This window comes from Sceloporus undulatus, chromosome 2, assembly GCF_019175285.1.
Source record: "Sceloporus undulatus isolate JIND9_A2432 ecotype Alabama chromosome 2, SceUnd_v1.1, whole genome shotgun sequence".
In the NCBI taxonomy this organism is placed as follows: Eukaryota; Metazoa; Chordata; class Lepidosauria; order Squamata; family Phrynosomatidae; genus Sceloporus; species Sceloporus undulatus.
The window spans coordinates 98,782,099-98,796,727 of NC_056523.1; the positions used below are offsets into that span (position 1 = coordinate 98,782,099).

Below are 14,629 nucleotides of genomic sequence, written 5' to 3' on the forward strand. Positions count from 1 at the left end.
GAACCGGAAGCAGGAAATGAAGGCGGTACCATCGACGCCGCCGCCGCCACAGCGCTTCCGGAACCAAAGTACCAGCGGCCCCTGGCGGCCGGAGGAGCGAACTGCAGCCCATGTCCCTGTCCATCCTTGTGCATCCTGACGACCAGGCAATGATTGCAGCGCCATCTCCTCCTCTTCCTCCTCCTGGACAGCTGCAAGCCTGGATGCACGCCCTGCTCCTCCTCCTTGTCCCGAGGCTCCGAAGGGATGCTTGTGGCTGTGCAGTGCTTTGAGGGTTGTGCTATGACTCTGGAGACTCTTCTGTTCCCCATTCTCTTCTGGAAACCCAGGTCACATACTCCCAGCCTCCTCAGGGGAATAGTAACAATCATCTGAAGAGGCCAGAGGCCGGAGAGGCTGGACAAACGTCAGGAAGAAACTCTTCTAGAACATGGCCACAGAGCCCCCCAAAAACCCACAAAAAACCATGGATGCCGGCCATGAAAGCCTTCGACTTCACTCCTTTAGATGCATCCAAATACCATTTGCCCGGCAAGACTAGTGTGTGTGTGTGTGTGTGTGTGTGTGTGTGTAGTTACTACTGAACTGCTTGAGGGGCTTCCCAACTGGTTGGAAGCAAATCCTGGACTACATGGGCCCAGAAAGCCCTGTCATAAGTTCACCTTAGGGTTGCCATAAGTAGGAAATGACTTGAAGGCAAGCAACATCACCACCACACAAGACAGTCTTTCTTATGTAGGGGATCCATTGAAATCTATAGACAAGAGGTCTTTCAATATTAGGAATGACAAAAGCATGGAATCCCCAGAGTCATGGACAGAAGCAAATGTTACTGTCAAGTATGTGAGTGCAATAAGAGAAGACAGCTCTTGTTTTTAGTGAGCTTTTTGGGCTATGTGGCCTTGTTCTGGAAGAGTTTATTCCTGACATTTTGCCAGCATCTGTGGTCGGCATCTTCAGAGAATGCTGGCATGGGATAGTGTGTGTGTGTGTGTGTGTGTGTACACATACATACACATACTGTATGACCCCATCACTCTCTGAAGAGGCTAACCACAGATGACAGTGACATGTCAGGAATAAACTCTTCCAGAACACAGCCACATAGCCTGAAAAACCCACAAAAAACTATGGATGCCAACCGTGAAAGCCTTGGGCTCCACATAATGCAGCTGTTGCTCTCCTACCCTGACTAGGATCTTTCCACAGAGTTTTCTTTGGCCACTGTGTGAAACAATATGTTGACATCAATAGCTCTTTGGCATGATGCATCAGAGGTCTTGTTATACAAACCAGACATCCCATGAAACTAAATAGCGACATCCTAAAATATTATGTATGTTACCACTTTATTGTATTATGCTTGTCAGAGCAACCAGCATGTTCCATCTGAGAGGTCTGGGGAAAGTTTGATCAAGCACATAAAATGCACAGATATAGGATGGGGGTCACCTGGCTGAATGAAACTACGTGTGAAAGGGATCTAGGAGTCCAAGTAGACCACAAGTTGAACATGAGTCAACAGTGTGATGTAGCAGCTAACAAGGCCAATGCGATTTTAGGCTGCATCAATAGAAGTATAGTGTCTAGATCAAGGGAAGTCATAGTGCCACTATACAGTGCGTCCTCGCCTTATGCGAGGGATCCGTTCTGGATCCCTCCGCGTAAGGCGAATTCCGCCTATGCTCGAGCCCCATTGGAAACAATGGGGCTCGTGTGCGGCGGCGCACATGCGCGCGGGGCGCCACGGGCACGTGCGCCCATTCAATTGAATGGGATGTGCCACCCCGCGCACGTGCTGCGGCTTGAGCACGTATGCTCAAGGCCGCGTATGGCACGCCCGCGTATGGTGCGGGTGCACTGTATTCTGCTCTGGTCAGGCCCCACCTGGAATAATGTATCCAGTTCTGGGCGCCACAATTCAAAAAGGACATTGAGAAACTGGAGCATGTCCAAAGGAGGGCGACTAAAATGGTGAAGGGTCTGGAAACCATGCCCTATGAGGAAAGACTTAGGGAGCTGGGGATGTTTAGCCTGGAGAAGAGAAGGTTAAGAGGTGATATGATAGCCCTGTTTAAATATTTGAAAGGATGTCATGTTGAAGAGAGAGCAAGCTTGTTTTCTGCTGCTCCAGAGAACAGGACCTGGAACAATGGATGCAAGCTACAGGAAAAGAGATTCCACCTCAACATTAGGAGGAACTTCCTGACAGTAAGGGCTGTTCGACAGTGGAATGCACTCCCTCGGAGGGTGATAGAGTCTCCTTCCTTGGAGGTCTTTAAACAGAGGCTGGATGGCCATCTGTCATGGATGCTTTGATTTGGATTTCCTGCATGGCAGGGGGTTGGACTGGATGGCCCTAGTGTCTCTTCCAACTCTATGATTCTATGATTCTAAGCAGGTAGTCTGCCACTGAGCCAAAACTTAAATTTCTTCAGGTCTGTTGTAACTTATCTCAGGTGTCACACATTCCTAGACATGCAGCTTTTTACAAATGGTGAAATAACCTTAAGAAAACTGGACATATTGGTAAAATATTTGACACCCCGTGCAGCCTTTGAAAATTCAGTACTTTAGTGTCAAACTAAAAAAAGAATGACAATAAATGTAAGTTTAATAAATTTATTAGTACCAGCATAGAAATAATTATATTGAAGAACATACATGGCCACATGAGTTTATTACATACAGGAGCTCCAGTTTTTCCAAGAAGACATAAATAGAACACTTTCTGACTATTCAGCAGTTATTCCAGCCTATATTTCACTTTTCATGTTGAGACTAGGGCAATATAGGAAACTTCCATGCTCCTGAAATTGGGGTTTTTAATTAAGAAAAAAATCCGACTGGATCTTAGATTCATATCTCTCTTTGTGTGTGTCACTCTTTAAAAGTACATTTGAAATACAGGACTTTAGATGCAGGCTAATTATAATAGTGTTAACTTGGACAATGAGACTGTTTGTTAGGAGTTATGAAGGGTTCAGAGCACTTTGGAGATTTCTGTGATGAATCTGTGGAAGCCATTAGGCACACAGAATTCTCCATTTCAAAGTTTGGATGTTTATCCATTATCTTTAAATAAGACTTTTTAATATGACAGAGATATAACGAGACCTTAATGAGACCTCAGTATTTGGAGAACATAACATGTACAATTAAAAGCTGACCACGTTACTGTAGTGAAAAAATTTATTGGACAGACCAAAATATATCAAGGCCAAAATCTAAAGAGGAAGGAAATATTGGCATAGAAAGAACCCAAATTCAAAGACAGGTTTTAGTACATTTTCTGGTCTGTGGGTTTTTAAATGCTTTTTTTCCCATGTTGCTTTTTAAAAATGAATGTAGTCTTACCTTGTGGCAAAACTGTGAGTTTAAGTCTTTTTTTTATTAATCTCACTACAAGACACATTTCTTATGTAACAGATGTAATCAGAACAATGAAATTCAATTCAATTTTATACAAGATTAAAATTATAGTCCAGGAAAGTTACCAAAAACCCCATCTACCACTAGTTAGGATCTAGTCTTCTGTTTGGAAACAGGCAGTTTTGATTCCCAGCAGAAATACCACTAAAAAGATGAATAATTTTAGACTGTAGAGGTTTGACATTGGCTAGGTAAGAGTCAGGTGGCACACAGATTCATTGACTCCATGGTGGCATGCCAGTTTTCAAAATTGTTTAGGTAGGCTATTTGGACATTAGTTCTTTCTATGTCAAGAGACAATGGAAAATTCTTAATCTGTTAGAAATTAGAAGTGAGGTGTACAATTTATAGAGCACTAGCTGTTTTTGGACTGCAACTCCCAGCATGCCTCACCATCAAATGTGCTGCTTAGGCTGATGTGAGTTGCAGTCCAATATCATCTGGAGGAACACACATTGCTCATACCTTCTTTAGAATAATGACAACTAGACCATAATGGTCTGATTCTTCAATTAACCCATAATTGAAGGGTTGTTGTAACATAGGACTACATGCTGGCCTTGTGATGGGCAGCAGTTTCTGTACTGTTTTGAACAGTGATGGCAACAGTCATGCACCCCACTGGAGTAGATGAAAATAGGAAAATGTTCTCGCACAAGTAAAAAGATCTGTGCGTGCACACTCTCTCAATTTTTGTTCGGTGTTATATCTGCACCTGCCCTTGCTTCAATATGACTTTATCACTGAAGAAGATCAAGAAAAAAAAGTATCAATCTTTTCATTATGTACAACAATTATGATTTACAAAAAGGACTCCGAAAATGTGTGGAGATAACTTCCTTACCTGAAATATAAATACATAAAAGACTCTCCGTTAAAAGCAAGAAAAAGTATGTTACTGACCACAAGACAGAAGGCTTCAGCAGCATAAATTATCCCACTGATCTCAATGATAAAAGCGTCAAGTAATTGTTTCTGGTCTTGTTATAAGAACCTATTTGCAGTACACCTTTTAACATAGAAATTCAATATGTTCTGTGCTATCCATCTTATAAACTAGAATGCATACAAGGCAGTGACTGAAACTGGGGTCAAAGACTAATTTTTAATGTACAAAGCAACCCTCTTTCTCAATTACAAATAAATGTATGATTTCCTAAAATGTCCAGGCAAAAGAGGCCAAACTCCATATGCACATATCCTTAGGAAGAAAAATGTAGGAAACATGACTGAAAGGCCTGTATTGGCTTACCCTACAATGAATTAAGAACAACTATGTAAATTTTGGGTCTATGGATGGTAATAAACAACAACAACAGAGTCATGGATAAAACTGACACTGTTAAGTACAAAAGTCTAATCACCAAAGAGCCGTTTTTAACTTGCAGTGTTCACTTAAAACAGCACATTGCATTAAACCATGTAATAAACAATGTTTGGATTCCTACTTGGGTGAAAAATGCATGTTCAGTGGTAACACAAACTGCAATTCAGTCTTTTAAGATCTGGAATTCACATTTCCAATCAATCCTTCCCAATTATTATAAAAGAAATAGAACATTAACACCTTCATGAAAGGAATTAAATTATGAACTACACCAAGCTTAATTCTGGGGGCTGAGAGTGTTTTTGTCAGTATATTCTAATGGCTAAAAAATTATGAATGGAGCTGTTTAAAGTAATCTAGTAGTATGAATAGCCCCTAGAAAATACCTCTGGGTGGATCCAGAGTACTTTTTTCCATGAATAATAGGTCTGCTTCCTTTCACAGAAGGGACAGGACTCCTACTAGAGGATATGGGGAAGAAGCCATTTACACTTATTTCCTCTGCCCTGAAAATCCCCTTATCCCTTTTACAGTGTTCCAGAAGGTACCCCCAATCTCCAGGGCAGATTTCAGAGAGCACACAGTAAAATGGAATTGGTAGAAATTGTTCCTCATCTTTTTTGCAGCAGGAGCCATGTCATTAAACATAAAGTTATTGTGCCAAGCACAAGACCTCAGTTGTCCTCTGTTCTCACACTAAGAAACCAGAGAAAAAATCACAACTGAAGATGATGCCTTGAACAAGGGGAAAGAAGGGAAATAATCTAGTATAACAGAAGGGCTCTGCACTCGGAATGATATGTATATTCTGTATCTAAGACATCGTGCACTGTCTTCAAACAGTAGTAATTCAGCTTCAGCGCTGGGACCATGCCCTTCTCTTCAGAAGGGTGCTTAGGCTGCACAGAAACAAGTAAGAATGGGATAACCCTGTTTATATATCCAGAGACATGTTCAAGAACAAAATCAATGCAGTCCTGTCGAAGTCACCACACTGAGTTCCACCGCTATCAAGGTACTTCTGAACCAAAAAAAAGAAGCAGTTCATGGCAGAAGATGAAAGTAAAGAAATAGACACAAAGGTCAGTAAAAACATCCCCCATTTTGCTGTAAGTGTCCATGGAACGACTAATCACTTCTGCAGGGATACCAGAGAGCAAAAGAGCAGCTGTTAATACTGTAGTCTTTGTCTTCTTTTCACTCTGTATAAGAAAGAAGGAATGAAAGATTACTTCCAGATTTACATAAGCACATTATCACAGTTTTAATGTGTTAACTACAGAGTGCCCATACAGGTAAAGCATGTATCAACAGGCATGCTATAACATACTCTACCACAGATCCCTTATGTAAGCCGCCCCAGTTGTGCTACACAGATATAAATACATTTTATTAATATTATTATTAAACCTAACAGAAACTACTAACATATTTTCTTATAATCTTGACCTTAGGTTTCTGCTACGATGGGCTCCTCTTATGCTCCTATCATTTGTTCTTGCTTACAAATTAGGCATTTGTTCTATTTTCTTTTTTACATCAAGCAAAGGTTACATGACTTTTTTATTATTATTATTATTATTTTCTGTCAGACTTTTATGAATTAACTCTGGGGAGCTTTTGATGGTATGCTGTTTTATAGTTTGTCTTTTATTGACTTTTAAATAGTTTTAACTGTATATTCCCTTAATTTTTAAAACACACATAGACATTATTGATTTTCTATTTTATTTTTTTCATCTCTGTTTTTACTGATTTATAACAATCCTTGAGTCTCACTGTTAGGGAAAAGGCAGGATAAAAATAAATACATCAAACTAATAAAGGTACAGTGATGTGGTAGTAAACATAATTCTGAGCCAAAGACATCAAATTATCACATAGAACAAAAATTAGTAAGATGCTTTTCTTTCTCCAAAGTGTTATAACACGTGTGTCAATTTTCTATACCACTGAGGATTTTTGTCATCTAATCCATTTGATAATTCTCCCATGTTTATCCAACACAGCTAGGCCACAAGAGCAGAGATGATGCAACAAAAAGTTAGCTGAAAATGTCACTAGCCTGAAACAAAGAGTATGACATGTGATCAATACACTATGGCTGGAATTCTAACTACACTTTCTCAAAAGTAAATTAATTTGGGTAGGGTGTATATCTGAAACGCTTCATTGAACAGCGAAATATTTTTTAAAGGGGAATGGGTTCATATATCAATTTCTAGACATACATGTAAGGCAACAAAGTCAATATTTCCTACTAAAATTGTTTAAAAATGTCTTCCGCAAAGCTGAAGAGTCTGTTTATAAAGACTGTACTATAGGCTGCATAAACAGCAGACAATTGATAAATTTATTGTTAAGGATTTTGGTTTTAATTTACAAACGAATTGCAGCCTAGCAAACCAACTGCAATTGATTTTAAATTGCCTAAAAGGAACTTATTTATTCTAAGAACTGATTTACTGTAAGAACTGTTTGTCAGTGGAACAGATTGCCTGAGGTGGGGTGTGCAGACTCTCCTTCTACAGAGGTCCTTAAGAAGTGCTGTATATTCCTGTGTGGCAGGGGGTTAACAAGATGGTTCTTGCGGTCCCTTCCATACCTAAGATTCTCTTATATGTATGAGTGAAAATGATTAGACTTGCTTCCAAACTAATGTATACATGATTAAGCTGTGTCATGAAAATGAGACATGAAAATGTCAATATAGGTTGAGAATCCCTCATCTGAAAATCTGAAATGCTTGAAAATCCAAAACTTTTTCATGAGTGCCTAAGATAGTGACACCCTTGCTTTCTGATGGTTCAGTGTTTGCATGAAACACATCTGTTTCATGCAAATAATTATTTTAAAATGTTGTATAAAATTAGCTTCAGGCTATGTATATAAGGTGTATATAAAACATAAATACACTTTGTGTTTAGACCTGGGTCCCATCTCCAAGATCTCATTATGTATATGCAAATATTCCAAAATAAATGAAAAAAACAAAAACAAAATCCAAAACATTTCTGGTCCCAAACAGTTTGGATAAGGGATGCTCAACCTGTACCATAATATTCTATAGAGTTAATAAAAACAGTTGATTCAACATTATTTTACACTCTGAAACTGTGTAATACATTGTCTGATGTTTTATGCAGTTTCCTGAAGAGCAATTATTTCCTTTTCTGAATGTTTAATACCTAAATGCCTATTCTGAACTGGAGTAAACCAAACACATTATTTCCGTACTGTTACTCTGTTATTCCTCTTGAATATTCTTCTTTTTGTCTTTGGTTGATTTTTTTTATTTACGGGGTTTATATCCTGCCTTGCTCCCAAAATGGAATTCAAGGGGGCTCAAGCATTCCATTTTTCCAACAAAGCTGTCTGCTTCACTGGTTTCTTTTAAATAAAGCAGCAGCAGATACAAACATTTTTATTTTCTTTTTTGGTAAGAAGACTTTTCTACATGTTTCACATTTAGGACTTCTAGTTCTTTAGTCTTCTATATTGAAAGCTATGAGAAATGAATGACTAAGAGTTGACCTAAGATCTCACCTTTTTTATGAACTCCACTTATAAACCCACTATAACAGAGAACAACACACATATAAGTTTCCTTCCACAAAAACCCTGTTTCTTTTCAGTAATCATGATTTACGACTGAAACAGACGACCCTAAAGGGGTTCTGACTGCTGGATCAGGGCTGCGGCAACCACATGCCATAGCTCCGATCTGGCATTTTGTCACCCAAAAAAGAAGCGGCAGAAAGCCGCTCCTTTTTTGAGTTGGCAAAAAGCCAGCTTTTCTGCCGGCTCTGCAGTTTTGTAGTGTTCCTGCTGTGTCTGGTGTATAACTTCTACGCTGCTAGAGCGCCGCAAAGCTGCCTACTGTGCAGTCGGGTGGGCAGATTCCTGTTGGCTTGGGGACATGCATCGTCTAAACAACACGTCCCCCAATCTGCTGCAAAGGGGCTGTCTGTTTCACCCCTATATCAGTAAAATGGATCAAAACCCACCAGATACATCAGTGAATTGTGTCAGGTTGATCAAAACAATCGAATCAACAGTTCACAATTTCTTACTTGGATTTTTGTTGCTCACCAAATCTTACCACCAATAGCAATAGCAAGTACATGTCTATACCACTTATCAGTGCACTTAAGTACTCCCTAAGTGGTTTACAATGTGTAAACTAATTGCTCCCAACAAGCTGGATACCCACTTTAGTGACCTACCGAAGGATGCAAGGCTGAGTGGACCCTGGAGCCCTGTCTGGGATAACAAACTGTGAATGGCCACAATACTGGCATTTAACCACTGTGCCACTTGCTTCTTTCAAATAAAGTTATGATCCTGGAAGATACAACTATAAAATACTGCATATCTTGTTTTAAAAGAGAACATTATTTTTTGCTATGGCACCACCAAATTTCAGCAGCGCAGTGACAAATGCACTAGGGGTTAGGCAGGCCCTTTTACTCTGGAAGGTAAGCCTCAGGTCTAAATCCAAAGAGAGCCAGAAGCAGCACAGGAAAGGGGCTTAGAGTGGCTGACATCTATGTAAGAGCAAAACTGACAAGTTAGCTTGAATTACACAGCAGAAATAAATTCCCAGTAAGGCTCACCCCAGATATGTGTAGAGAATAGTACATGACAAGCTGTAATGTCATTAGTTAGCACACTGTTTATGACCTGTAATCCAAGAATATTCTAGAAGTTCTTTGCATCTGTTTTAGAGAGGTTGAGAATGCTTTTGTTCTAAAACAATTCTTACCTTTGGGAAATACTTGGACAGCCCCATATATGCAAGTTGTAAGGTAAGAAAGGGAGCAAATATTGACTGTGGAAAGAATAAAAATTTATATGAATTAGAAAGTAGTAATGACGAGGAGTCACAACGATGAATACTTTCAAAGAAAGGTTTATGTGTGTGAAGGATTTCAGCCAATGCACTGGAAAATCTAAATGTTTCTAGCCTAATGTTTGGGGTTTTTTCCCTATGTTTTTAGACTTCTTGCGGTCTGACTCTCTTGTTGGTTGTATAACACTGGAGAAATCATGAATTGTTCAACACAAGAATATTTTAAACTTCAAACGTTAGTGTTATCCTTAAGAATTACTACTTGGGGCAAGCCACTGTGGAAAACTGGACAAACTTGTGGGATAGGACAAAATTAAAATACCTACTTAGCTATGAACTCACTTCACATCATAAATGACTACTTGTGATAACTGGAATTGCAACTACAGTGTTATCAGTAAAACAAGCAAGTGGGAAGGGAAAAAAACAGCAGTTTGTTTTTTTTTACTTACCAGATATTTGCACACAAAGGCTCTAACTCCAATGGCAAGGAGTACACAACCAACTAATCTAAGAATGCGGAAGGAATCAAATTCCTCCATTGCATTTCCATTTTCCTGGCTTGGCTTCTCACTCATTAGCTGGTTTCTTAGCTTCATTGCTTCATCAAATCTTGACAAGTACTGGTCTAAGCCATGGCGAGGTGTTCGCTGAGGAACTTCCATCAAATCCCCTCTGCTGCGCTGCCGGAGCTCACTTGTGCCATCACTACCAGCTTCAGGAGATTTGCTAAACATGTCCTTTTTTTCTCCCTTGTGCTCCCCTATGCTGCCTGCATGGTCAGCTGTTCCTGCCAAACTGCAGACAGTATCCCCAAGCACAACCCGCTTGGAAACAGGAACTGGAAGAGGACTTGGTTTATCTGATTCCAGTTTAAGTTTAGCTTCTGAGTGGCTGTCATCATCTGAAGAAGAAACAAAATGAAAGAAATGACACATGCCAAATACTTTAGGCTGAGCTTCAAGGTTTGAGAGACAAAGGAGCTGTGGAACTAAATGTTTTAAGGAAAACAAGCATCCAACAGAAATAATATATACCTGACACACTGAAGTTATGGTACCTCTACTCCTAGGTCTTTATGTGCTCTTAGAAAGGCAGTAAGAACCAAGATGCCTTTGATCCAGCAGAGCTTTTCTGCTGGTTGAGGGCGGGAGAAGTTGATACTTGTTGACTTCTCATCCCTTGCCAGTAGCTGGCAAATTCTTGAAAATGTGTGTAAGTGGGTTAGGCAAACCACTCAGAAAGGTAGGAGTGGCACTTGTGGCTGTAAAGGGAGTGGGGAATTGATGACTCCCCTTTTCTGCAAACAGAAGCATTCTGAGGGAAACTCCACTTGGGAGACAGTCCTGCTGGTAGAAATAAAAACTCTAGATCCAACTCAGAGTCTTTCCCCTTGCAGACCTGAGTCTATAAAAACGCTTCTTGTCAAAGAAAAGAAGAGCACTTCCTTTATAGCTTTTGAAAGGATCCAAGACTACAAATTCAGCAAACATTTGACAAAGCTGGTCATATTACTTGTGTCTTATTGCTAGTTTATTTTTTTTATTGCATATTTAAAATGGGGTGCCTTTATCAATGTCTTTATTTTTGTAAACAGTCCAGAAGAAAGTTATTTGGATCACTCAGATTAGTCAGGCTCCCAGAGGTGACACATTATGCTCATTGCTAACTTTGCCAGCTACCGCTAATGACTGAAGTGAAATATTTAATTGTTTGGCTGCTTTTATTATTTTATTAACTGTTTTACTGTATTTTATTGGTATATAAGATACCTTTGGATTTGTGATTATGCAAGTATTCTTTTTGAGATATCAGTTTGAATATAAGCTTTCTTATATTGCTTAGTAGTAGGAACATGGAACAAAAGAAGCTTGTCTTAGATTTAATGTATAATGATTTCTGGTTCACCTAGAAAATTCAAAGGTTTTGTGTGTTTTCAGTATGTACTTACATACATACAGTACTTACATACAGTATGTACTTACATATAATAAATATAACTTAGCCAGACTTGCATTAACTCACAAGTTTTTTGCCTAAGTCAAATAGATGAAAACAGAGAAGCAGTAATGCAACCATAATGTTCTTTGAACACCAGATTCTGCATATTATACAGTTGGAAATGAAATGTAATTAATTTATAGTCAAGGGAAAAAAAACACTAGGAAGACAAATCAGAAATTTCATTTTTAATATTTAAGGAGTATTAACTATATTTGCTTGCACTCCTATTCTGCCAAGTGCTATGACATATTCATTAAAATACCCAGCCACATGCTGTTCAGAAGCATTTATACAATCCATTAAAAATAAAAGTGGACCCATTAAAAATTCAGACACACTGCCAGACTCCCAGGGGAGCCACAGATGTTTCTAGCTGTCAGCTTTCTTTGGAGGATGACTAATGTCCATGAGTGGCTAGACCATCAACTCCACTGGGCCCTCCACATTCGCTGGGTTTAAGGGCACAGGACACCCAGGAAAGTGAGAAAACCACAATTAAAGAAACACTATGTTTTAACCTGAGAAAACACTAACTCTAGGAACACCTATGGTCAACATCTGTCAGAAGTCAGTAACAGAATCATGCTGGATGATCTACAAAATGCCTAGAGAAGTGTTTTCTCTAGTAATGTCTAAATCCTCCAGTGTAACTCTAAGGCCAACGTCCTCCAGAGGCTGTGCTGGAGAACCTAGATCCCAAGAGAGAACACTTCCCTAGGCATTTGTAGATCCTCCAGCACAATGCTATGGTCACCTTCTGGCAGATGTTCATAAGAGTTGACCACATAAAATAATAGTAATAGAGGAGTGACTTAGCAGGACATATGAAGCACCAGAAGACCTAGAGGTTCCTAGAGAAGTGTTATCTCATGTAAAAAAAACAACAACCAAGTGTTTTTTTACTTGTGTTTTCCCCACTTCCATGGGTGTACTGCACTCCTAACCCAGCAAATGTGGATGGCCCACACTATGCACTTCCTTACATACAAGACCTCTTTACTGAGACTTTGGAAGCAGAGAGATATGTGACGGCATGATTTTCCATGATTTTTTATGGTGGTTCTATGCTGATTTGTCGATCTATTTACCCACCTACCTACCTACCTAACTTTGGAAATGAAAGCAGATGATTCTAACTTAATAAATAAATACAATAGTAGTAAGAGAGGGGACTCTAGTCTTGGATGTGGAAGGGAGGAGAGGGCAGTTCACAGGGCATTCTTGGGCAAACAGTATGGATGGCTGTAAAAGGATGGCACACCAACAACAGAACAAAGTAAACCTCCTTGGCTGATGGTTGAGGAAACAACCATGATATTGGCAGTGAATCCTAGAACCGCCTCCTTGCAAACTTGTGAAGTGCTACTTTTCTCCTTGACTTTAAATCCAAATTGGAAACTTTTTTGTTTTCTAAAACCTTTGAAATTCCCGATTAATGCTTTGTATTTTTACTTTAACTGATTATCTGTACTATGTTTTATTTTGCAGCTTCTGTTTCTGTGTGTGGCTTTATTATTATTTTTGCATTGCATTTTAGTACGATCTTGTATTTTAGTATTTTATGTTATTGAAATACTGTATGTACAGGACCATAAATCAACCTCATCTATAAGTCGAGGTCAGGTTTTGGGGCCAAAACTATGGCTTTTGCCCTGACCCAGCGTGGGCCGGGGATAGGCTGAGGAGGAGGAGGAGAAGACCTGGAGGCTCCTTGGGTGGGTCTGAAGGCAACCTGCTCTCCTCAAGGAAACACAAAACGAAGCCAAAGAATGACAAGTCTCAGGCTTGATCCTCCTGTGGGCTGCGCCCTCTGAGCCTGAGGAAGCAGACCTTAGTCTTGGGAAGCTGGGGCTGCCCATGTCTTCCTTCCAGGGAGTCTCTGCAAGAGCTCTCTCTGGAGTCTAACTCCGAACCTACTTACAGGAGCCGGAGGGGCAGCAAAGGCCTGCCACAAACAACAACAACAATAATAGATGGTTAAATGATTGAAATTCAATCAAAATCATCACTGCGTTAAAGCGGTGCCAAGCCGGGCTTTCTCCCCGGTGTGGACGCAGCCTCGGTGTCAAGCGGGACTTCCCTGCTGCAGGGGAGGCTGAGAGGAGGCCCTCACCCGCCGCCGCCTTGGGCCGGTGGAAGCCCATGATGCGGTTGATCCTCTCCTCCGAGTTCATGAGCAGCTTCCTCCGGCGGATCTCGGCCCGGCGCTGGGAGGCTGTGAGCCCCGAGCTCGGCGCCGAGGAGGGGGAGGCCGCCATGCCCCCACCGCCCTCGGCGTCTCCTTCCAGGGCAGACTCCGGCTCCATCCTGGCTCAGGCACACAATAGAAGAAGCACCCGGGCCTTGCCCTGACAGCCGCCTTCTAACGCGCAGGCGCCGCCCGCCGCCATTTTAGGTGCCGCCCCCGGATGTTGAAGTGGAAGGCGACATTTTGGGTGAGGGCGAGAACGCCGAGAGAGTGACTGACTGTGCCCTTAACAAAGATGGCGAGCGCGGGAGGGAGGGAGGGACAAAGGGTGCTGCTTCAAGGGAGCGCGCAGTGACGTCACTCGCCCAGAGGAGCCCTCTGCCTCACAATCGCCTCCAGGCACTGCTGGGGGATGCCTCCGCGCGGCAGAAATAATCCCGTTTGGCACCACTTTAACTGCCCTGGCTCAATGCTGTGGGATTCTGGGAACTGTAGTTTGTTCTGGCAGCAGAGCTACACGCCTACACCAAAACTACAATGCCCAGTATTCCCTAACACTGAGCCAGGGCGGTTGAAGGGGCGTCCGCACTGCACAAGTAATCCAGTTTGACACTGCTTTCAACTACCACCGTTCAGAGATTTGTAATTTTGTGAGACATTTAACCTCCTCTGTCAGAGGGCTCTGAGGCCTAGACAAACTGCAAATCCCAGGATGCCACAGCATTGAGCTGTGGCAGTTAAAGTGGCATCAAACTGGATTATTTCTGCAGTGTGGATGAATCCTTGTGTGCCCCCCTCCTTTTTCTTTTGCCCTAGTATTATGAGC

At 41.0% G+C, this 14,629-nt stretch overlaps 1 protein-coding gene across 1 annotated transcript; it reads right to left on the reverse strand.

Moving 5' to 3' along the window:
* Positions 1–2,608: 2,608 nt before the first annotated feature.
* CAMLG (calcium modulating ligand) lies at positions 2,609–14,109 on the reverse strand. The gene is made up of 4 exons (XM_042453287.1): positions 13,729–14,109; positions 10,064–10,515; positions 9,525–9,590; positions 2,609–5,961 (listed from the first exon to the last, which is right to left on the reverse strand). Exons 1-4 carry the CDS (start codon positions 13,919–13,921, stop codon positions 5,770–5,772), a joined length of 903 nt encoding a protein of 300 aa, XP_042309221.1. The 5' UTR covers positions 13,922–14,109; the 3' UTR covers positions 2,609–5,769.
* Positions 14,110–14,629: the final 520 nt, after the last annotated feature.